A 24,027-nucleotide genomic window follows, 5' to 3' on the forward strand; every position below is an offset into this window, starting at 1 on the left:
TAGTTCAACTTATAATATTAAGTTGGCGGAAAAGTTCTGCGGGTTTTTAGTATAAAATTTAAACAAAAATATCGATATTTATAACAATTTATTCAATCAACAATGTGTTGATTGTCTTGATATACAACTTATTGCTAACACTATTGCCTACGATATTTCATATTTAACATATAAAAAATTCTGAGAGCAGATGTACATTTTGGAACAAAGAAGTGTTCCAATTCGTATAAAAAAGTTATAAAATTATATAGAAATTCTGAAAAATTATATGAAAAATTCTGAGAAAAATTTTCACTAGGGAAGACAAAAACGAAAACTGGATCAATAACTCACAGGATTTTATCCCTCTAGGATGACAGAATTTTAGCATGATGTTGGCTACATATCGTGTGTATGACATATTGAAATTAATATTTTTTTCTAGCTACTGTGAAGCTAAAAATTCATTTTTATTTTTATTATGTTTTATTTTTACTTTTATTTTTTATTTTGACATGTGTTCACGCAGAATTAATTTTTTTCCATCTTTACGTGTATTTTTTTTTTATTTATTTGTGTTTCACAGTCCGTCTCCATTTTATTGTATCTGAGTTCTGTTTTTAGGAGAATATCTAATGTAAAGTTCTCTATATTTGAGATTTTATATATATATATATATATATACAGGGTGTTCAAAAAGTCCCGGACCGGGTGAATAACTTGAAAAAAAAAATTTTTTTTGAAAAAACGCCGAAACACGTGAAACGATTTTTCAAAAAATCTATCTTTTGAGAGGGGTTGCGACCCCCCGCCCCCAATGGGGCACGTGGGGCACGAGGGGGGTCGAAAATCTTAAATAGCAACATAGGTCAAGTGGGGGCTCATTTGAAAGGTCTTTTCAAGACGAATCCAAAACACTGCGCATAGAGGGCGCTGCGATCATTTTCGGCGGAGTTATTTGATTTTTGATGTGCGTGTTCTCTGAGGAGCCATGTTATCTTAAATGTAGGAAAAATCCACGACGTTGAAGGAAAAAGAAAATAACCACAAAAACAGCAATAAAGACGCTTGATTTCAAAATTACAGAGATGAACTACGACAAAACAGCTTTATTAGGGAAGAAAGTTACATAAAGTGTAAAATAATAATGACTCTATGATTTGAACTTTTGACTTCAAGTGTCTTTATCGGCATTCAAAAACGCGACCATTGATGTACATGTGCAACAAATACGGTGTGTTTCATGTGCAAAAAGTCCTGCGTAGTGTTTTGGATTCGTCTCGAAAAGACTTTTAAAATGAGCCCCCACTTGATCTATGTTGCTATTTAAGATTTTCGACCCTCCTCGTACCCCACGTGCCCCATTGGGGGCGGGGGGTCGTAACCCCTCTCAAAAGATAAGTTTTTTGAAAAATCGTTTCACGTGTTCCGGTGATTATCGAAACACTAAATTTTTTTAATGTTTCTGAGTCAAAAATCTTCAAAATTGAAATTTCCTTCCAAAAGTGAACGCAGCGCCCTCTATGTGTAGTGTTTTGGATTCGCCTCGAAAAGACCTTTCAAATGAGCCCCCACTTGACCTATGTTGCTATTTAATATTTTCGACCCCCTCGTGCCCCACGTGCCCCATTGGGGGCGGGGGGTCGCAACCCCTCTCAAAAGATAGATTTTTTGAAAAATCGTTTCACGTGTTTCGGCGTTTTTTCAAAAAAATTTTTTTTTTCAAGTTATTCACCCGGGACTTTTTGAACACCCTGTATATATATATATATATATATATATATATATATATATATATATATATATATATATAAAATAAAGACAATTGCTTATTCAGTAAAAAAAATAGCTTATTATATAGAAAATTGCGAAAGTTTCATAATAAAAAATTTTTTTGAATTGGGAATCTTCCCTTGTTGATATACATATTTAAATCATTATGTGCAAAGAAATAATATATAATATTGTCTTTATAGATGATCTTGTGCGGCAAGACAATAGCAGCAATGACTTCGCTCATCATGATGTAAGAGAGATCTTCTAATTTATACATATATATATGTATACATGTTGATTGTAAGGATTGGATATTATTGTTAATAAATTAAATATTTTAATGTATTTATTAATTGTTTTATAAGGAGAACATAGTGTAATATATGTTTATAAACGTATCGTATGAATTATCTGTAAATGATTGAATGAATATCTTAGTTGACAAATTCTTTGATTAATTGAAAAATTTCTGATAAATTGGAATCAATTTTTTAAATCAAATATATCAAAGAATTAATATTTATTGCGACATTAATTGTACGTATTATTATAGAGTGTTCCTTAACTAGTCGACACTAATCGTATAGCGCTATTCCTGAAAAATTGAAAAGTCTACCATTTTGCAATTTTCGCAATGATTATGGAAATATTAATTTCTAAAGATCGTCGAATAAGTGATTGTTGAATCACATATTATATATTATTCCTGATTAAAAATTGAATTGAAAAGTCCTCTACCATTTTGCAACTTTCATAATAGTTTATAATTGGGTAACCGAATACGCGCTTATGCAATTTTTAAAAATTAATATTTCGTCGTTGCGAAAATTGCGAAATTGTAGAGAATTTTTCGACTCAATTTTTAATCAGGAATAGAGCTACATGATTAGTATCCGCTATTTAAAAAACACTCTGTATACATATAGTTAAAAGAATGCTGGAGTAACAGAATTATCAACACATTATAGGCATATGAATTTCTGAATTGACTGAACAGAATCAAAAATCGTTTTACAAGATTAAAGTAGACGTAAAATTAGAAAGTGGGGCAAATGACTTTTTACTAAAAACGAAAAAAAAATTGAAAATTTGTATTTTTCAATTTGTAGACCTATTATATAACATAGACATTTTCTTAATATAAAAGTTCTACTTTGGTAAAAATTTCATTACTAATGGATGGAATGTGCATTTTATACAGAGTGTATCATTTTAATTGACGCATTAATGTAGGAAATAAGATGATTCCGATGATGGAATGTTTGGTGAGCCAATATTTATAGACAACAATTCAGGAGAGAATCACAAATCACACTTCACGCTTCGCCGTGCCACACACGTGTTCCTCCATCTTCCAACTCTCCTCTTACTCTACTAATCTTCCTTTACCTTTTCCTTCAAGCGCATTGACTCTAGCGCATATCGTCATAGTCAGAAACGCGCGAACAAAATAAAAATTTATAAAAACATATATTCTTCTTACATTCGGCCATTCTGCACAATCGTGCGTCTCGCACGACGCCAGCTGTTAACTTAATGTTACACAAAACAGTTTCTACTAAATTCACAAAAACAACAAAAGAAACGAAAAACACGCTTATCGTGTTTGCTATGATCGCTTGAACTCACTTACCATTAGTCGACTTAACATTACAACGTCTTACAAAAATAAAATCTGCTTATAATTGACGTCTTACAAATAAAATTGATTACTTATAATTACGTCTTACAAATAAAATTGATTGCTTATAATTAACGTCTTACAAATAAAATTGATTACTTATAACGGTATTCCAAGGTTTAACATACTCAGCGCAGGTAGAAGTACTTATAGGTCCTTCGTGAGATCCGTTTTTAATCACATCATATGTGTCATTAGGCTTAACCTTCTCAATTCGATATGGTCCTAAATATTTCGCTCGTAATTTTCGGCCTGGACCTATGTTCGTTTGATTGCTACTAGGTCTCCCACCTGGTATTCTGTAGCCTTCTTACGTCTGAGATTATATGTCTTACAATTCTCCGATTGCACTTTCAGAATTTGTTCTTTCGCTCTAATTTCGTTACACTCTTCCTCAAATTTTGATCGAAATTCTTGTTCTATTACTTTGCGTAGTTTAAAATCGGTTTCGTCGCGCATTTTTACGCCAAATAGTAAATCGAAAGGCGTCGCATTTACGTTACGATTGAACGTGGAATTTAATATACGTTGCAATTTATCTACATGTTTGTACCATTTAGCAGGCTCTTCGATTGATAACTTGAAGAGTATCAATATGATTGTTCTATTCAAATGTTCCACTTGTCCGTTTGCCTTGGCAATCCCGTGGTAACTGTCACGTGTTCAATTCCTTCACTCTGACAATACTCCTTGAACTCTTGGGAGGTAAAAGCTGTACCTCTATCTGTTTCACGATTTGTTTCGGACTCCCGAATATTTGTTTTTGAACACGTCTAATTGACTTGTAACCTCGCGATGGCTGTGGTAGATTTAGTCGGATACAACCATACAAATTTAGTAAAACTGTCAATAATAGCGAGAATATAATTGTAGTTTTTATTAGTGATATCTAACGGCCCTAAATGATCGGCGTGATATGTGTGCAATGGCACATCAGGTTTGGGAATGAGATGTAAATATCCTTCCTGCCTACTCTCTTTGCAATTCGTCAATATACACTGCACGCAACTGGCAATGTGTCGTTCTACTTTATTCCTTAAATCGCGTATAAAATACTCCTGACGAATACGCTCTTCGGTATGTTTTGCCGCCATATGTCCTTTCTCGTGAATCGTTCGAATTCCGTCTAATTCTAGTGTTCTGGAAATAACGAATAAATTCCTACCATCTTGAAATATAATAAATCGCCACTTATGTGATAATTCTTATACGAATTGTCTTTGAAAATTTTTTTTATCGCTTGAATCTCTTCATCGCTTGCTTGTTGACTCCTAATTTGTGGTATAATTGGACTTTTCGCTATTGTCATAATCGGATGCCGACTCAAAGCATCGACGTGTTTCATATGGGTTCCCGATCTGTGCTCTATGATGTAATCATAATCCTCTAACACTAAAGTCCATCTAGCAATACGCGTACTTAACTCCTTTTTGCTCATGGTTCGTTGAAAAGCCGCACAATCAGTAATTATTTTAAATTGAATTCCTAACAGATACACTCGGAATTTTCTAAGTGCCTCTACTATCGCAAGTGCCTCCAATTCGTAACTCATGTAATTCCTTTCCTCTTTTTTAATCTTTTTGCTCATAAAATATACTGAGTTGTCTTCGTCTGAACACTGCAGAAGTACAGTTCCATAACCGTTTATACTTGCGTCCGTATGTACTTCCATTTCGTGTCGCGAATGATATATTTTCAGTACTGGATTCTGAGAATCGTCTTCAATTGTATGCGTTTCGAGCCTTCATCTAAATTATACAATTGATCTTTCCGCAACATGTCGTTCAACATTTTGCGATTGTTCGGTTTCGCGATTGTAGAATACGAAGATATAAACTTTCTGAAGTAACTTGTTAATCCAAGAAAGCTTTGAATATCTTTTAATTTTTTCGGCTCTGGGTAATCTATCACGGCTTGGACTTTCTCTTGGGAAGGGTAAATTTTGCCCCTTTCTACTATATGACCTAGAAACTCGATGAGTCTTTTCACGAATTGACACTTTTTAAAATTAATTTGTAAACCGTAGTCGCTAGCTGTTTTTAATACAATTCGCAAGCGTTCCAACGCTTCTTGTTCGTTTGCTGTCGGTACGATCAAGTCATCAATGTAAAGCAATACTATATTTTGTCTAATCAAATCCCAGAAAGCAGCATTAATATATCTTTGGAAAATCCTTGGCGAATTATATAATCCAAAAGGGATTTTCAAGAATTGATATTGACCGTTCGGAGTGACAAACGCCGTATATTTTCGACTCTCTTTTTCTACGGATACATGAAAAAATCCATTTTTCAGGTCTAACGTACTAAATACACAAGCATTCTCTAATTTATCTAGATCTTCGATTAGTGGTAAAGGATGACCGTCCTTTTCTATGATTTAACTTCCTATAATCAATACATACACGCGGTGATCCTTCTTTCTTACAATGATTATTGGACTCGCGTATTCCGACGTACACTTCTCAATGACCTCGTCGTTTAGCCATTCCGCTATTTGGTTTTCGACTATTTCGCGCTCAGGTGCCGGTAATCGTCGCGGTTTTTGAAAGATAGGCCTTTCGTCTTTTGGTACAATACGCATACTCACGTCCGTTGTCTTACACTTATTTACTTGATATGTTTCAACAATTGTCTCTACTTCTTCGCGTACTTTCGGATCCGTCATGTACCAATGTCTAACGATTGCTTTTCGATCACGTTGATTTGTGTTAACAATTGAGCAGATGTTGCTCTTCGTATAGTTATTCCGTCGTTATTGACGATCATTTCCGTCATCGCTAGGAAATCGCTACCAATTATGACGCTTGAATTTGTAGCTTCGTTCGGCACAACGTGCACTATACACGGATATTCATCAGCATCTACTTCTACAATGATATTTACGCAATCTAATGAATGCACTTCGTTTTTTCCAAAACCGATTAAACAGATACTATTTTCCCGTAGCTTATCTAATTTCATTTTATCGTAAACATCTTTGCGCATTACCGTGATTTGACTGCCGGTATCAATCAACGCATTAACCCGCACACCGTTTATCGTGATTTGTTTAAACATTCTACCACTCGATGAATCAGTAACCGTATTAATTATCCGCTACCGCTTCACTATCGTCTGACGCGTTACACAAATTTGCCGTATGCCCGTATTTTTAACACTTAAAATATTTTTTACCTAATTCTTTCTTCTTACAGTCTTTAGATTTGTGTCCTTTACCGCCGCAATTGTAGCACCGCACGTCTGTCTCCTGTTTCTTTTCGCCACTTTTTGATGTTGTTGGTTTCCTCGCTTCCTCTGTCTTTTTCGACATGCTGTTCTTCTCTCTCGTTCTCATCCTCTCAGTATTCTTCTTCCGAATTGCTTCGTATACTTTATGCTTCTCCTTGAATTCTGTCAATTTTTTAGCTCCGTACAATATCATCTTGCCCTGTGCGTCTTCCGGAATTCCGGAATTCGTCAATCACGTATTTCATGCTTCTGCTTCTATTTTGCTTCTAGCAGCTATTTCTTTCGCATAATAATATTCCTGCAAGATTTTGTCTCTCTTCAGTCTTCTTCTGACCAGCATATCGTGTATTTGAGCACTGTTTATTTCGTCTATAAATTTGTCTCGTAAAATTTCTTTTAATTTCTTCCACGACTTGATAACGCCTTCACTGTCGATGAGCATTTTAGCAGGTCCGGCTAGTGATTTCTTTGCGAACACTAACTTCTGTAATTCCGACCATTCGAACAGATTAGCCGCATCTTCAAATTCAGATATCCATCTTTCAACCGGATATGTATTAGGTGTTGGAATTAATTCGTAGCGTTTTACAAGTGATGGGAAGTACTTTCATTAATGTATTTTTTAATGCTCATGTGAAATAAATAACATTCTTTCATTAAAAAACGCTACGAATTAATTCCAACACCTAATATCTTTTCCAGTGAAAGTTTTAATTAAATCTTGCACGTCTCGATATGTCATGGACAATTTCGTGTTCACTTGACCGCCTCTGGTGGAATGATTCTCTTCGAGATTATTTTCATTCTCTTTGCTTTTTTCTTCCTCTCCTTCGTCGTCTTGCTCGTTAACTATTCGCTCGTCACTCGCATCTTCGTCTAACTCATCGTCTTGTTCACTATCTTTAAGCATGAGAGTATCTAAATCCATTAAACCATGTAATATGCGTGTCATTATTTCTTTTCTGTTTCCGCCGTACTCTAAACCAAGAATGTTACAGCAGGATATCAGGTCACCGATTGAGAGTTTTCGCACCGCTTCTATTTTATCCACGCATCTCGTTGTGTCTTTCTTAAAAGTAAAACCCTCAAAGTCTCTGAGTCTTTGTCTATTTTTTCGATCATCTTCCTTTTCGAAGATAAACTTGTGCCATCACGGCAACGGTCGACGCCGTGCGTATCTTTTGCTTGATTGGTTCAATTTGCGCGAGATTATTCATCTTGCCTCTGCACACTTTACACAATGTGGCAAGTGTTTACCGTTGCGCATTCACTGTTGTTGCACCGTCTTGTTCGCGTACACTCAAGACTACCGACTCACGTTCACTTATGTCGTGCAGTCCTGCTACCACACTTTCGATGTCGTTATCAGCGCTACTGTCGCGCGCTTATCTGCATCGTATTGTTACCGTCCTCTCGATGTTGGTACTGGTTACGCATTCATAGTCTTGCCAATGTATTTCTGACGTCGCTGCGTCACCTTGTAGTTGCACACTCAATGCTTTTCGGATTCTAAACGTCTTTGAGATTTGAATGTCGTCTTCTTTTCTTCTTTCCTTTTTCTCGTCGTCATGTCCTCTCCGTCTTGCGCCTTTTCGTCCTTTCGTCTCTTCGTCTTTTCCTTTGTCCTGTCATCTCCCGTCTTATCGTCTTTCGTCTTACGTCTTGTTTTTTTTCGTCTTTGCGTCTTTTCGTCTTTTTCGTCTTTTCGTCTTTTCTTTCTCCCGTCTTTTCGTCTTCAATCTTTTCGCCTTTTCTCCCCTTTTGTCTCTCACCAGCTCTTATCTCGGACGAGCCCCCAAATTTGTAGGAAACAAGATGGATCCAATGATGGAATGTTTGGTGAGCCAATATTTATAGACAACAATTCAGGAGAGAATCACAAATCGCACTTCACGCTTCGCCGTGCCACACACGTGTTCCTCCATCTTCCAACTCTCCTCTTACTCTACTAATCTTCCTTTACTTTTTCCTTCAAGCGCATTGACTCTAGCGCATATCATCATAGTCGGAAACGCGCGAACAAAATAAAAATTTATAAACGAAACATATACTCTTCCTACATTAAAATATCTCTTGAACAGTGAATTTTAAAGAAAAATGTTTCAGACAAAAATTATATGGAAATTATTTGGAAGGAGACTTGGATAAACATTTATCAAAATCAAGACCATTGGAGGTTGTACTTCTTATTTTCATTTTTACGTAGAAATATAATTTTTAGTGTAAAAATGAAAATAAGAGGAACAATCTCCAATAACTTTAATCTTGACAAATGAATTCCAGATCATGATCCTGAATAACATTCAAGAGGTTTTAGCCGTGTCGGTTGGACACTTTGTATAATGCTCAATGCCGGCGGTGTTGTAACTTGCAAACCTTATAACTCGAAAAATACTTAAGGAAAATGAACTTAATTGTAATAATTAATTATAATATTCTGGAAAGCTCTCGAGGTAAGCTACAAGAATATGTAATGAAATATATGGGATTCCATTTAAGAAATTGATGATGATTTTACGTGACCTTGAAACAACTTTCCAAGGTCAAACCAGTAGCACCATCTTATCCTCTTCCAAATCATATAACTTTTGTTTGAAACATTTTTCTTTAAAATTCGTTTTTCAAGAAATATTTTAATGCGCCAATTAAAATGATACATCCTGTATATATACAGGGGTCTTGAAAATTTTTGCCAATCGTTTTGGTGTGGATAGAGCGAACTAAACTGAGTCGAAAAGTTCTCTACCATTTCGCAATAGTTAACGAGATACTGATCATTAAAGATAGTCGAATAAGCGCGTCCGTTCGGCCTACTAATGCCAAAGTGTACGCCCATTGATGGCTCGATACGCGGGTCGTGGGGAGTGAGAATAGCTTGGCAGGCACGCCGGTCAAGTCATGACATAGAGGCTCGCGACGCGGGGTGCTTGACAACCAGGTAGTCTCCACTTCCAACGTGCCAAGCAATTGCGACGGATATTCGGCGCTAAATTAATTAATGTCTCAATTGCGAAAATTGGAAAATAGTTGAGGACTTTTCGAGAGCTCAATTTAATTTTCGCTTTAAAATGGTTTGTTGCGTTAATCCACGGTTTTTTTTACACTTATCGATTTTAATAATCATTATGATTACTTTTTTTACTATGTATCGATTTTAATAATCATTATGATTTAATTAAATAATATATTTTTTATGCGTATACATGTCATATATATATGTACTAGAATGATTGTTATTTTAACATTTGAAATTCAATCGGGATAAGAATCCCCTAAAGCGATTGAATATCTCAAAAAAATAATACCATATTTTAAAAATTTTTTCAACAATTTTAATCCGAGCCACCGTAGCACGGATAGATAGCAAAACACTTTTGTGAGTAAAATTTGACGCTCTAATTCTTAACTAATTTTAAAGTTTTTTTTTAATATGCGAAATTGAATGAACTAAAAGCATATTTTGCATAAATTTTGGTTAACGGTCCAAAGTAAACATTGCCGATCCAATGAAGTGAGCAGAAAAAAATCAAAATTACATGATAACGAATATGGAATACTGTAATCAAAATTTACGCAGAATGGACTTATAACTAATTCAATATCGAACAAATAAAAAAAAACTTTAAAACTGATTAAGAATTACAGCGTCGGCCGAATTTTTCCACTGTGTGGGACTTTGAAATTTAATATTGCTAAATGGGATTTTTTTTTTAAATAATCTTTGACAGCTGATAGCTATCAATATTTCTGTAAATTTCAAATAAAAATTTTCAAAGGAAATGGCAGCGTTTACGTAAGAGTACATATTGCGATGGCAGTTGACAACTGTCTGAATAAAAAATACGTAAGTAACAATAAATTTATTTATTGCATCGAATATTATAAGATTAACCAAATTTTACAAAACGTTTCAAATTTAAAAGCACTGTCAATGTGTATCTGAGTGGAATTCTGATAAAAATTACTAGTTCAGCTTGCAATTAGTAAACAAATTGAGAATTGTCAATGACGCCGCGGAGATAGTTATCAAACTGATTACTGAATACAATGAAAAACTAACTTACGACGAAAATAAAAAACAATTCATTATCCAAGTTATCGGCGAATACCAAATAATGTATAATCCAAATTTAAATAAATCCAAATTTAAAAAAGCACTTTATTTAAACCGCTTCAACAAGAAACTTAACTTGCATAACTTACGGAGCTTTTAGAGATTATATGAGACTGAAATTTGAAATGTTTATAAAATTAATCGTATAATATTCGATGTAATAATAAATAAATTTATTATTACTTATGTATTTTTTATTCAGTCAACTGCCATCGCAATGCGTATTTTTACGTAACACTGTCAATTTCCTTTGAAAATTTCTTTTTTTATTTTCGTGAAGTTTACAGAAATATTGATAGCTATCAACTATCAAATGACTTTCAAAAAAAATTCTCCGCACAGAGGTTGTTGTTGGCGTCCGAAAAAGCCTGATGCTTCTAATAAACAGTCATACTCTCAAAATCGCTTATTCGGCTATCTTTAACAAGTATCTCGTTAATTATTGTGTGTGCGTGTGTGTGTATGTGCGTGTGCGTGTGCGTGTGTTTGCGCGCGCGCGTGTGTGTGTGTGTGTGTGTCCATTCAAAACTACTAGTTTAATATCCGTTTCTTTCCTTTACAACTACGGATAGAAGCAGGTAAAAAGTAAAAGTTTTATCATAGACAGTGCACATTCTATCCATTTCTAATTTTTACTTCACATTTGCTTCTATCCATAATTGAAAGAAACACACAGTAAAGCAGTTAGACAGAGCTGTGAAATAACAAGTTTGATTTTCGTACTTTTCGATCTTTTATAGGATTCTGTGACGTTTTCTTTTTATATGAACCGTATCCCTCTCGTGCCAACATCACGCGCAACAGATGAATTTTTGTAGATTGTAATCTGTTGTATCTAGGCTATGTTTGGATTCTCACCCGAGTGCCACCCAGATATCACTTCTTGCTACTTTAAACAAAGATGATATGGAGAGCACTCGGATAGAAATCCGACACGTTTCTAATAGACATCTATCAGCGTATCAGCATCTATAATCTTTTTTTGCAATTGAAAAAATTGCCTACTTCTATTTGTAACTTGTATCGGATGTTGACCATATCTGACCATAATTGCAAATGCCATCTGTATGCAATGTTGAAGGCATTTGTCTGCAACTACTTGTTTGTGGTTCCTGTCTATTTCTGTCTGGCTTGTGTACGCAATGGATGCTGATGATATTTATCCGTAATTACGGATATCGTATTCATTTGCATTTATTGTAGGTCAATATTGCATAGATGCAGATGAATGTATATGTAATTGCGGATACCATTCTTCATCTGTATTTATATGCCATGACCTATATATATGCTGAAAAATCGATTAAAACCGATTTAAAAAATGTTCAAATCGAGCGGGATTTTTGCATCAAAAATTCGGTATTAAAGATTTAAAATAATCAAATAATGTGCGGTGATCCACCTCATATATGGTAAATCCACCTCAATTCGAAATTATAAAATTCCATAAGTTATAATTACTTCAAAAAATATTTTGTAGGAAGTTGAATAGAGATTCACATGCAATTTTTTTTAAGGTTATAAATCAACGTAATCAAGGTGAAAAAAATGTTTAAAAGTTATTTTTATTTTTTCAGAATCAAAATTCGCTTTTAATCAAGAAAGATTAAAAAGTCCTTATTAATATCTAGATGTAATTGATTTTTCAAAATTTTTTCAGAATTTTATTTGATTTTTTTACTAAGATAAAATCAAGAAATTGTAACAAAAAAATCGTTTTTTCGCTTTTAGTCATATCGCTTTTGTCTTCATATAGAAATCTAAAATTTCATATGTAAACATTTTTTTATATAAGTTACCTTAGAAAAAAAAGGTTAATTTAAAAAGCCATGGAGGCATTTTCATCATATTTATTCTGCTAAATTCTTTTTTATACGAGATATTTATAGTGTACAGTGATTTTATTTGAAATTACATTTTTAATTTGGTTTTGAAAAATACACTTACCTTAGTGGAATCGAATCTAGGATCTCTGGATTACGAATCTCCTTGAGTCTACGTGCTATAGCATTTCTTCAATTGATAAACGCATTACTTATTATCTATTTATTTTATAACCAGCAGGCAAAAATAATTCGTTCCAATTCGATATATTTCGCAATTTAAAGAATGACATTGGAATATCTTTCAATATAATATCAATCTAATTCCTTAAGGACAATAATAATCCGTTACTATCCGAAATTGTATGATTTTGCGGGCTTCAAATAATTATTCGTTTTAATGCAGTTGAATTCGAATTTATCATTCGCAAAAGCAATCTATTTTAATAAAAAAAATTTTATTATTTCATACATCGAAATATAAATCGATTTTATGTGGTGTGAGTTGAATTTGTTGTTGTTATGAACCATAATCAAATTATGAAGTCTTTATTTTTATCAACTGCATAACATCTTTACAAAAGTACAATTTGAGCTTTCATCCTCAAGTCGTTATTGTTTATCTAGGTAACTTTCAATTTGAGTGTATTTTTAATGTAGTATTTTCAATGTAATTACATATAGACATATTTTTAATGCATACATCATATCAGTTTTTAATTATATATATCATTCTGTAAAATAGTAAATGTCACATTCAAATATAAAAAATTACAATTAGTTCTAACAAACCGTTCAATGTGTCGTATATATATAGGATAGTATCAGAAGATTATGTACACAACTTAATAGTTTTCATAAGCAATATGAAAAACAAGGTTATTCACGTAACGTAGAATATTATTATTAAACATTTATGCAAACTTTCAAATACATTTGAAAGTCAATAAATATAACTTTGTAATAAATATAATTTTCTTTCCTTATTTATACACCTCCTCCTCTTCCTCAATTCTATTGTTCGTGGCCGAGCGATAACTTCTCTCATATGTCTGTAGTGCGCACGCTGATTGTACAGTCATATGGAATCTATAGTTTAATGTCGATTCCAAACAATGAAATTTTGTTAGAGAAATGCTCTTGGCAAAGATACTCTTGGTGGATTGCCGTTTCCTTCCAAAAGAAGACATGAGCGTACGAAAATATTTTTAATTTTACCGGGAGTCAAATTTTACCAGGTTGTTCTCCTAACATAGCGGACCAATGCGCTGTTTGTTCTATCACACTCGCTCTCATTTATACATATAGTCGAATATAATATTCACGACAAAAATTCGATTGTGAATCTCGGATTAAAGCTGATTACATTCAATCATGATTGAAATTACAAGTAACCGCTGAATTTAGAATTGAAATGGATTAATATTGTCTTTTCTAGCAAATCAAATTCAAATGGATTACTGTTGAAAGTGGTCAGACATCTAGTCTTTTCTGATTACTCTGCCAACGACTTTACCCTCTTAGCTTACTTTTATCTTTTAAAGTTATTATTTCCAAGCTCGTTATTTACTTCTGCATTCTTCTTTTCTTTCTTGTACTTATTAAAAGCACCTCTGTATTCTAGTGTTTACATTCTAAATAATAACCCAGCACAGAGAGTTCAAAAGAGTTCAAAAAGAATTCAGTGATATGTTATCAATTCTGAGCTCATTTTCAGATGCAACAAAAATTCTTTTCAGAAAAAGAATTTTTTTGCATCTAAAAATGAAGGCGCCGAGTCTGAACCAATTAAACCGATTAAAACCAATTAAAATATATTTCAATCGATTTTAATCGAAGAGGCATTACACAATCTAGACTGAGAACTTCCAGGTAAACGAGCGAGGTAGTTGGACGTGTATATGTTGTTGACTCACTGCGATTAATTCTTTATCTCATCCCTTAACCCATCCTATTCGGTTACTGGGGGTTACTCACGATATTCTTGCGCTCTCTCGGAGAGAGAGAGAGAGAGAGAGAGACAACTTTCTTGATTCTTCTGCAAGAGGTGTAAGGAGAGCTGATATCAGTGTTGGGTAGTATTTCTATATACGTATTTAGATACATGTATATGAGATAGATTTTGTATATCTAACCTGTATCTGAAATACATTTAAATTTGAATATTTGTATTTGTAGCTAGATACACAGTATCTGATTATAATATCTGAACTGATTTTCAGATACATTTTCGGATAGTTTCCTTAGCAAAGGTACGCACGATTCCATCACATGTGTGATAATGTCACTCCTGATTAAGGCCTATACAAATATAAATTTGTAAAATTAATAATCTCTGGAAAATCGCTTATCGTAAATCATTTTATGATATAATTGCAAATTTTTGCAATTTCATTTTCTCTTGCCGAGTTTTCGTATTATAATTGGAGTAATAATATAAGAATTAAGTATTATTAGTGTCGAAACTCTAGTTTTTTTTTGTAACACATGTGATGTATACGAAGATTTTTTAGTTATTTTATTATTAGATTATATTAAGATTTAATTGTCTTCAAAACAATAAAAAAATGATTAATAAATAATTTATTTAATATGTTCTTTAATATTACCATGATTAAAATTTATTAAAATTTATTAAAATTTAATATAAAATATAATTTAAAAGTATCTGATATGTATCTGAAGATACTTTTGAAATATCTGTATCTACTTAAATATACATTTTTGTACATGTATCTATTATCTGTATATAGATAGATTTTCACACATGTGTATTTGTATCTGTATTTAGATACATTTAAAAATACGTATTTAGATACATTTTACTTATCTGATATTACATTTTATTTACACTAGCTGATATTACATTTTTCATACGATTTAAACATGTTAATTGGCTGCAGAACAGAATATTCGAAAACTTCTTTGTCCTGCGGCCAACGGGCTTGAAAAGTTTGTACGATAAAAAATTTTTTCATTCTTCTTCTATTATTAGCCAGGTAGCCTAGCTGGTTGAAACTATTTATGTCTATTCAAGAGATGGTCCCACAATATTGTATGCCGGCAGAGAAAATCTGCATAAATTCTGTCATATGTTATTCTTCATATTTCAAATCTTATTTCGTTGTTCTTTGTGTATGATATAGGCTTCTAGAAAATTCTAGTAATCATCGATGACATCTAAACGTTTGTGAGCGTTTATTCTTTCTAAAAAAAAAAAGAACTCATACACAAACATCCAGCTATCTAACGGCTACTCGAGTCTAATGATAGTGTGCGAGAGTGCGCGAGTTCGCTTCAGCGACTAACAACAGATCTAGCCGCCAATCGCGCTCGCGGATTTTCTTTCGCACATGATCACAGGATTCCTTTTTGCGAAGGAGGCCCTGAACTGCCAATCGCTCTTGGCGCCCGCGGGACCACCACAAATTTTTAATTATTAGGGCCTTCTCATTAGCAATTAACGAGAAAGTGCCTTGTCTCGCTGATAAAAAGGCGAATCAACCGTCGACAGTTCTCTCTCTTCGTTAGTATCCGCTGAGAAAACCATTGAGATAAGATTGCCGAATAGAATTTTTAGTCTTGCCGAAAGACTTTCACATATTTTCCGTCGTGAGTCCGTTCCGTCTGAAATTCAATTATATGTAGTGTGAACTGAGTGTAAAATAAATTTGTAACTGTGCATAAATCTGTGAATTATCTTTTTTTCGTGACGTTACACCAACATATTTTGTCTGCTCTCTTTATTCGCGTTTGTCGCGCGCTCTCGAACAATGTCTTTGGAAGCTGGTGCTTTGATATTTTTCGGCTTGCTCCAAATTGTGGAGTGAAAATGATTACCATCCTCCTCTCGAACCGGACGCCTACTGCTACCTAGCGATAGTCGCGCGCCATAGGGGAATTAAATTGGAAAAAGAGATTATTGGCCTTCATGAAGGTCAGGAGCAGGAGGCAAAGCTTGGGAGGCAAAGCTAGGGTGGCAAATAGATCTACAAATAAGTTTTGATCCTTTTTTTTACAGAAAATTGATATTTATTTATAAAAAAACCAAAGCACATGTCAGTCTTGAAAATAATCTGCATCATCACTTTCGACACACTTTTGCTATCTGTCGAGCAGCTGGCGAATGGCCTGCTCGGAAAAACAATGGTGATTTTGATTCAATAAATTCGGTTATGGAATTTTCAACTTCTTTGGGTGTTTAAAAGTGCGTATTAACGAGATGATACTGTAGAGAACGAAAAAGATGGAAATCTGTAGGAGTCATATCTGGAGAATAAGCCGCATGATGGAGCATTTCCTAGCCCAAAGTATAGATTAATTCTTTGATTGCTATCGTCGAATGGGACCGTGCGTTAGTGCAGCAGTATCACCTGATAAGTTCCCTAGCCGATATAGATCGTTTTCGTTCGATTTTGTCACTTAAATGCATCAATTGTTGATAACGCTCAGACGTTACAGTTTCTCCAGCACTCGAAATATAATACATCTTTCATATTCCACCAAATACATAACATACATACTTTTTTCGAGTGAATATTCGGTTTTGTAATTGACGTTAATGGTTCTCCGGGATAAACACATGATTTTTTTTTTAGGATTCTCGTATAGGATCCACTTCTCATCACCAGTTACGATTTTAAACAGAAAATCCTTCTGCTTAAATCTGATAACAGGCAAACTGCTGTGTCGTAGCGTTTCGCATTATTTTTTGGGCTGAGCACGTGTAGGACCCAACGATCAGCTTTCTGTATTTTTTTCAGCTTCTACAATCGATGAGAAATCGTTTGTTGAGTGACATTCAGTTGTTTAGCAAGCTCCTTTTGTGCTTGACAAGGATTGTTTTATAACAACTGATCCAATTCCTCGTTTTCGACTTTTTTTGGTACTCCCGAACGATATTGATCGAAATTACTCGTCCGAAACTTTGTACCACCTTTGCACGTACTTTCAGACATCGCATTTTCTTCTAAAGCGGAATAAAGCATTTCTTTCGAGAACACTTTTTTTTAATCGAAAAGCGAACATACAATACTTCACGTGGTTGTCGGACATTATGTTTTTAAGATTTGTGAGATTATGTCATCTAGCAAAGTTTGTGTGTAATTTTTTTTTTAATCATAAAGGTTGGTACGAATCCCAAAGCAGCGAGAAAAAGATTTGAATTTATAGTAAAGTTATAGTTGATTAAGTCGGACAGGTCAAAACATCCTACTTGGGGTTCCCGCAAAAATATGCAAGGGACTCAACTATACTCTTCCGATCAGGCTGTGAGCAAGGTTATAGTGATTGGAGTGAATTCTGGAAATAATAATAATTTTTCCCCTTTGAGCTTTTTATGGAATCGTTTAGTTGTTCCTGTAGTAAGTATCATATAACTGCCCCTTGAACATGGCAGAGTGATCAAGGGCTTGAAACTTAGTTCTAAAGGAATCTTGAGATAATACTATAAAATCCTAAAAAGATATCTTAAATTCGGGTCGGTGACCATGTAGAGCAGCTTGTCTTGCGAGTCGGTTAGCTTTCTCGTTGCCCCAGATGCTTTTATGTCCAGGAATTCACACCAAATGGATAGTGAAGCCATACTTGGTAAGCAAAGTTGGTCCTTTGTTTCATGTAATTGGCATTCCTGAAGTGGTGCGACGAGATGGCTCCCAGGACACTAATCCGAAAAAACAATAGCCTCATTATAACATCAATTCTCGATGTGTAGAATAACCTGCATGATGACCCAAGCCTCAACCGAGAACATGGAAGCCTCAGAGGGTAATTTATCCTTAACAATTAAGTTGAGCTCTTTTGAGTTCAAACACTTGCGCCAACTAAAACTCCATTCTCAGACTTAGACTGTTTGTGAAAAGAAGAAGGTCTATTGCAAAATATTTAGTTAGCTAGTTCCTTATACTGAATTTGATATTCTATCATTCGTGTTCTTAGACAAAGTGGTCATGGAGTCATCAAAATAATGTATGTGAGTATGGCCCAAGTTATAATTGAAGCAGAGGGACGGACCGATCTTTGTATACTTCATTGCATATTTCTGTATAATGTAGTCTCTTAGCATCGGAATCGAGCCAAGGACCTGTTGCCTTCTGACAACCGAGTATATCACATATTCCAAATATTCAAAACTCTGTAGAATAGATATTCTTTCTAACTAGACATTTGTATATAAATTTGGACGACATGAATCTAAACCTTAGATGAAGAGAAGTCTCCTTGGCCTCAGTTATGAGAACGTTGATAAGCGTTGACTCCTAAGTCCGATGGCAACGCGAAGATTTCTGTTGACCAAGCATTTGAGCTGAAGGAATTCATTGTGGTTACCCTTAAGTTTGAAAATTTGGCAGCCATCTATGGCTGATCTTAAAATTCCTCTATATAATCAGAGAAGTAACCTAGGATGCGATCCCCATTTAGTTTCAACTAGAGCAGATAGTATATTAGTGAGGGTACGATCCTTTCCGATAAGGAATTTTGCTCTTTGCCTTTGAGCTTGAAATCTAAAACAATGCTCATAAATGTTGTCGAAAATGTTCTGGGAATATCGAAGCCGTTAATGCAAACGGTGAGCCCGGAAAGTTATTTCTCCTTCTGATGAACAATACTTACTGCGATTTGGAGGGTGATAATACTAGGCCTCTATTCCTCAAAAAGCTGAAGATGTTGTCTGAAGAATGATTGTATTGAATTTCTCGTTACTTCAACATTACGATTCATCGAAAATATAACAATGTCTGCATATTGAAGGAGTAGTTTATGATTAGCGATCCAAAAACATCTCTGGTTACTGATTTTCATAAAAATCAAGGAAATTTTTATTCGTCATATTGGATTCGCCATTTTTAATCCTCAATATTCACACTTCAAAAAAGTCCCTATCTATCTACATTCGGATATAACCCCGCGTTTCCTTTTGTTTGTATCTCAAATTGTAATGTATCGATTTTAACTAATTCTTTTTTTAATCTATCTACGTTTGAAGACTGAAAAAAAAAATTTTTTGAGATAGAAAGTCTAAAATGTTGTAGCACAAAAGATATTTTGCAATAATGAAAAGAGATCGGAAAAAAAAAAGATTTTTTTTCAAAACCTCATCTTTTTATCAAAAATATATTTAAAAATTTTATTAGTGATGAATCAATAACTAATGAGTTGAACTTTAAGAAACTATAACCATTTTTGCGATTTATTCTAAAAATGATTTTTTTTTGCAAAGTGAAAATGAGTGATTTTTCAATTTTATGGAAACTAATCATAAACCGAAAATCTTTGAATTGTGATAGAAATAAATAAGAAAAAAGTGATCCTATCATTCTTTTATGGTAAATATTAACAACATTATTATATTTATTATATTTAGTATTTGTCGCATTTGCCGCGGGAGCCGGCATTAACGAGGAAGAAAAAGAAGAAGAAGTAATCTTTTTCTCATATTAAGAACACATATAAAATTGACTTAAATCATTTTTTTATGATGTGCACTCATGATTAAAATCATAAATAATCCAATTAATCATTTCTACTTACATTTAAATTTTGCAGTAAGAATTTTCTGACGTTGCACCCACAGAGGATTAGCGTAACCCCGACACGCATTTTACACCATACAACTATGTAACTAATGGTGCATTAGAAGGTCGCCAAGCAAGGGAATTGTAGAGGTGATACATAAGTTTTTCCCCTTCAGCCTCAGCACCACTGTTCGAATGTCTAAACTATGAAAATCGAATGGGATTACGCTATCCCCTTGTGGATACTGAGAGTTAATCTTGGAAATCTGACTGCAGATTCTTCATCTGAGACTCGAAGAATAATTGAATAACGATATTTGTAAAAATCGATCGTATTTTAGTTCATCTAAGTGATGATTTGAGTGTTCTTAATTAGTACTACGTAAACTACAGTCGTCATGTCAGGCCTACTATATTGAATTTCTAAAAAGGCCAAAGTGTTAAAGAAAATAGATATGTATACAAACACAATTTGAGTCCAGAAAGAAATTTTTTAAATTGAATTTTGGACAGAGGGCTGATCGATTTGATAGAGAAGGCCCTATATATGTAGGGTATCCGGAAAATCGCTCGCAATATTTTGGGAAGTGATTTGGAATCCAAAAAGAAGAAAAAAAGCTATTATATATAAACATAGGTCCAGAAATCAGTCATTTCCAAATTATAATCACTTTTATGTTGAAAAAATTCTAATTTTTTTTTCATAATTACAATCATAATTTATTTCATAGTGTTTTAACATAAATAACTACAAATAAGAACAAATAACCAACTTTCGAAAATGTCAAAATATAAAAACAAATACAGAACTAATGAGAGTTTTTTTTTTGCGCGGTTGTTGGTGGGAAAATAAGAATCGTTTATAAAAAAATTATAGTATAATTAAACGCATAGATGTTTCGGCTTACTTTTGAGCCATCATCAGTATGTCTGCACATATGTTATAAATCTCTTACTTCTTCATGACGAGACGTACAGAGTAGCAACTTTCCTTATTCTATTGGCAATGGTTGACAGTTCCAATGGCAACGAATAACAGATAAAAATCTGTGCAGATATAAAAAATATTGTTACCAATAATTTTTTATAAAAAAAAATTAAAGCACTCATCCATATAGCCATGAAAGACATAAACATCAAAATATAATCAAAGTTGAAAGACAGAAGCAAATTGTTCATATTGTGCGATATAAATTCATTTTTTTGAATATGTAACAGTTCTTACAGACATCGTTTGTACAAAAACCGCTCCTGATCAATAATTTCTGTGCCTTCCCAATCGAAGGATGCAAGCAATGGCATCTTTCTAGTAAAATAAAAAAAGTTTTTTGTACACTTTAAGTTTTGTGTACTGATTTCAAATCCACCGTTTATTCTATTTCTAGGTTCGTAATCATTTATAGTAATCATTTTCAAGCCGATTCGTCAAGTTTTTATTTAAATCGTAAGAACGTGACTATTGCGGACATCATATTTGAGCCGTCATATTGAATTTTTCAAAAATTCACATTTCATTCGAAAGTATACAAATGTGCGAATATTTTGAGATCTTAAACGTTTTTTCCATTGCGAAACGTCCTATATGTATATATATATATATATATATATATACGTTTAAACATCTAACGGAATATCTTGCAGCGTTATACCACAATAGTAATTTCTTTCTATACATGGGAATTAAAAATCCACCAGTAACAAGATACCTCCGACTTTCTATACATTTGTAATGAAATCAGATACACAAATCTTAACTGTATCATGCCTTGACTAAATTATATTCTCTTGTACTCTGACTATTTATATATATTTTTTTATATAATGGTATTGCACGAATGGATTATATTTTTATAATTATTTGCTCTTGTAATTACATCTCTCATCATCAAATGAAATAAATTGTATAAAATTATAACGAAATTCATGCACCTCACTTAAAATCATCCAATCCTAGTGACTGCTATTGATGTCTCATATTTTGGAAGAATTGTATTAACGCTGATGATGACTCTAAAAAAAGAGTTGAAACGTTTATTTTGAAATATATACAATTAAGTACTGCATTGAGTAACAGTATTATTTGATCATGCTAACAACTGCGGTATATTCTCATTTGCCCGAATTTTCAGGATTTTATCAAATACACAAATTGAACTTTGCAGAAACTTCGAAAAGTTAAAGATGATACTTACACAAGCAAGAATTACGTCACTCCGGCCTAGTGACAGTAGTGACAAGCCATCAATTGTAGAGATTGAAATTGAGATTGCGTTCACTACGACAAAATTAAAAATTCACACGTTACGTACATTTACTCTACGAAATTCTAAAGAGAGGAAAGTTTGATGCCATTCAAGAACAGAATCCTTAATATTATTCTACCTTGACGAATGTTAAACGCTACCAATTCTACGCTAGGGTCGTTCATGGGGCTTGTAAACGCAAACACTATCCGGAAGGAATAACATTGATAGCGCGCCATTATAACGTAAAACGTTACCGCTAATGACGTCATGATCATGTGCGTTATCATGATTGGTTAGCACTATTTGCAGCTCCGCGAATAGCTTGGTAGTATATGCGATAAATAATGTGAATAGCGTCTCTCCGAATGCACCCATAGAATCGAAGTATCAAAGTAAAATACTATGAACTTAAGTGTTTGCAGCGGTTTATGCGATAAAAAGATTCCATATTTATCTGGCGGGACTTCAATTTAAGATTCTTACCGATTGCGATAGTTTTCGTTTAACATTATGCAAACAGAACGTAAATCTGCATTTCAAGATTGATACTATTTTTGCAGTTATAATTATATTATCGAGTATTATCCGGGGTCGAAAATGTCTCACGTTAATGTACTGAGTCGTTGTCACGTTATATTAGAAGGGACATATTAGAACAAATATTATCGATAAAACAGGATAAAGATACGACGATTCGACGAATGTAAACAATTAGAAGTGTAAAAGAGTGGATACTTTGAATTGCGAGACGGATTGGTTTACAGGAAAGCTAAAACGACAAGTTACTTTTCTATGTACCGGAGTGTTAGAGAACAATATAATACGTACTTGTCATGATGATATCGGTCACGTCGGAGTAGTAAAAAGTCATCGAAAACATAATGCGCGTATATTGATATCAGAAAATGCAAAAGAAAGTGAAGGAATATATTGCTAATTGTCTAAAATGCATAGTTTTCATCAATGTTGTTCAGGATCATGATTTGGATAATATTTGTCAAGAGTATTGGAGGATTGTATCTTTTATTTTTATTTTTACGTTGAAATTTCATACAGCACAGAACATTGAAAGAATGTTACTGAGATATTGCAATGTTGAATGTTGAAGTATCAATGTTTTATCAATGTTATATTTACACATATATTAATTTTTCTACATTGATTATTAACGTTGCTGCAACATTGAAACAATATTGAATAAATATTGAACCACAAATTGAATTTTTATTGATTTTTCCGCATTGATTGTTAATGTTGCTGCGATGTTGAAATGATGTTGAATAAATTATATATCGAAACCTATTTTATTTGTAAAAAATGAACAAAATAAAATGTCATGTAATAGAAAATTTAAATTACTTAAATTGATCTTTTAACGAAATTCGTTTCTATAAAATATATGCTTACATGAAAATCGCAGAATGCTTACACGTATGGTATTGTTTGTGTGTTGACCGATCCGACGCGCGATGTCGATTCGTTGTCATTTTACATATCTATATGTCACAATTATATTACATTCACTAACATTCAATGTTCATGAATCATCAAAGTTGCTGTTCCCGTATGATTACAGAGATTAAACATCATTGGATGGCATACAAGATTGGATGGGTGATCGCTTAGGAAATTAAATTTCAAATAAGGAGAAAGCGTTTTTTTCA

At 33.5% G+C, this 24,027-nt stretch overlaps 1 protein-coding gene and 1 long non-coding RNA gene across 7 annotated transcripts in view; one reads left to right on the forward strand and one right to left on the reverse strand.

The window, feature by feature from the left end:
• Positions 1-24,027, forward strand: part of RhoGEF2 (Rho guanine nucleotide exchange factor 2) — a 188,995-nt gene that overhangs the window by 161,151 nt on the left and 3,817 nt on the right. For 5 of the 6 annotated variants that reach the window (XM_087411681.1, XM_087411679.1, XM_087411680.1 and 2 more), the window contains one exon: positions 1,956-2,005. The exons of the other annotated variant lie outside the window; for it this stretch is intronic. In XM_087411681.1, coding sequence (XP_087267807.1) covers positions 1,956-2,005 — 50 coding nt within the window. The remainder of the gene's footprint in view (positions 1-1,955; positions 2,006-24,027) is intronic. 6 annotated transcript variants of the gene reach the window in all.
• Positions 12,105-22,546, reverse strand: LOC147907798 (uncharacterized). Its single transcript, XR_015546862.1, has 2 exons — positions 22,310-22,546; positions 12,105-22,127 (listed from the first exon to the last, which is right to left on the reverse strand). It is a non-coding gene; the product is annotated as an uncharacterized LOC147907798 (long non-coding RNA).

This window comes from Acromyrmex echinatior, chromosome 12 (genome assembly GCF_024713525.1).
Source record: "Acromyrmex echinatior isolate Ae372 chromosome 12, ASM2471352v2, whole genome shotgun sequence".
Lineage (NCBI taxonomy): Eukaryota > Metazoa > Arthropoda > Insecta > Hymenoptera > Formicidae > Acromyrmex > Acromyrmex echinatior.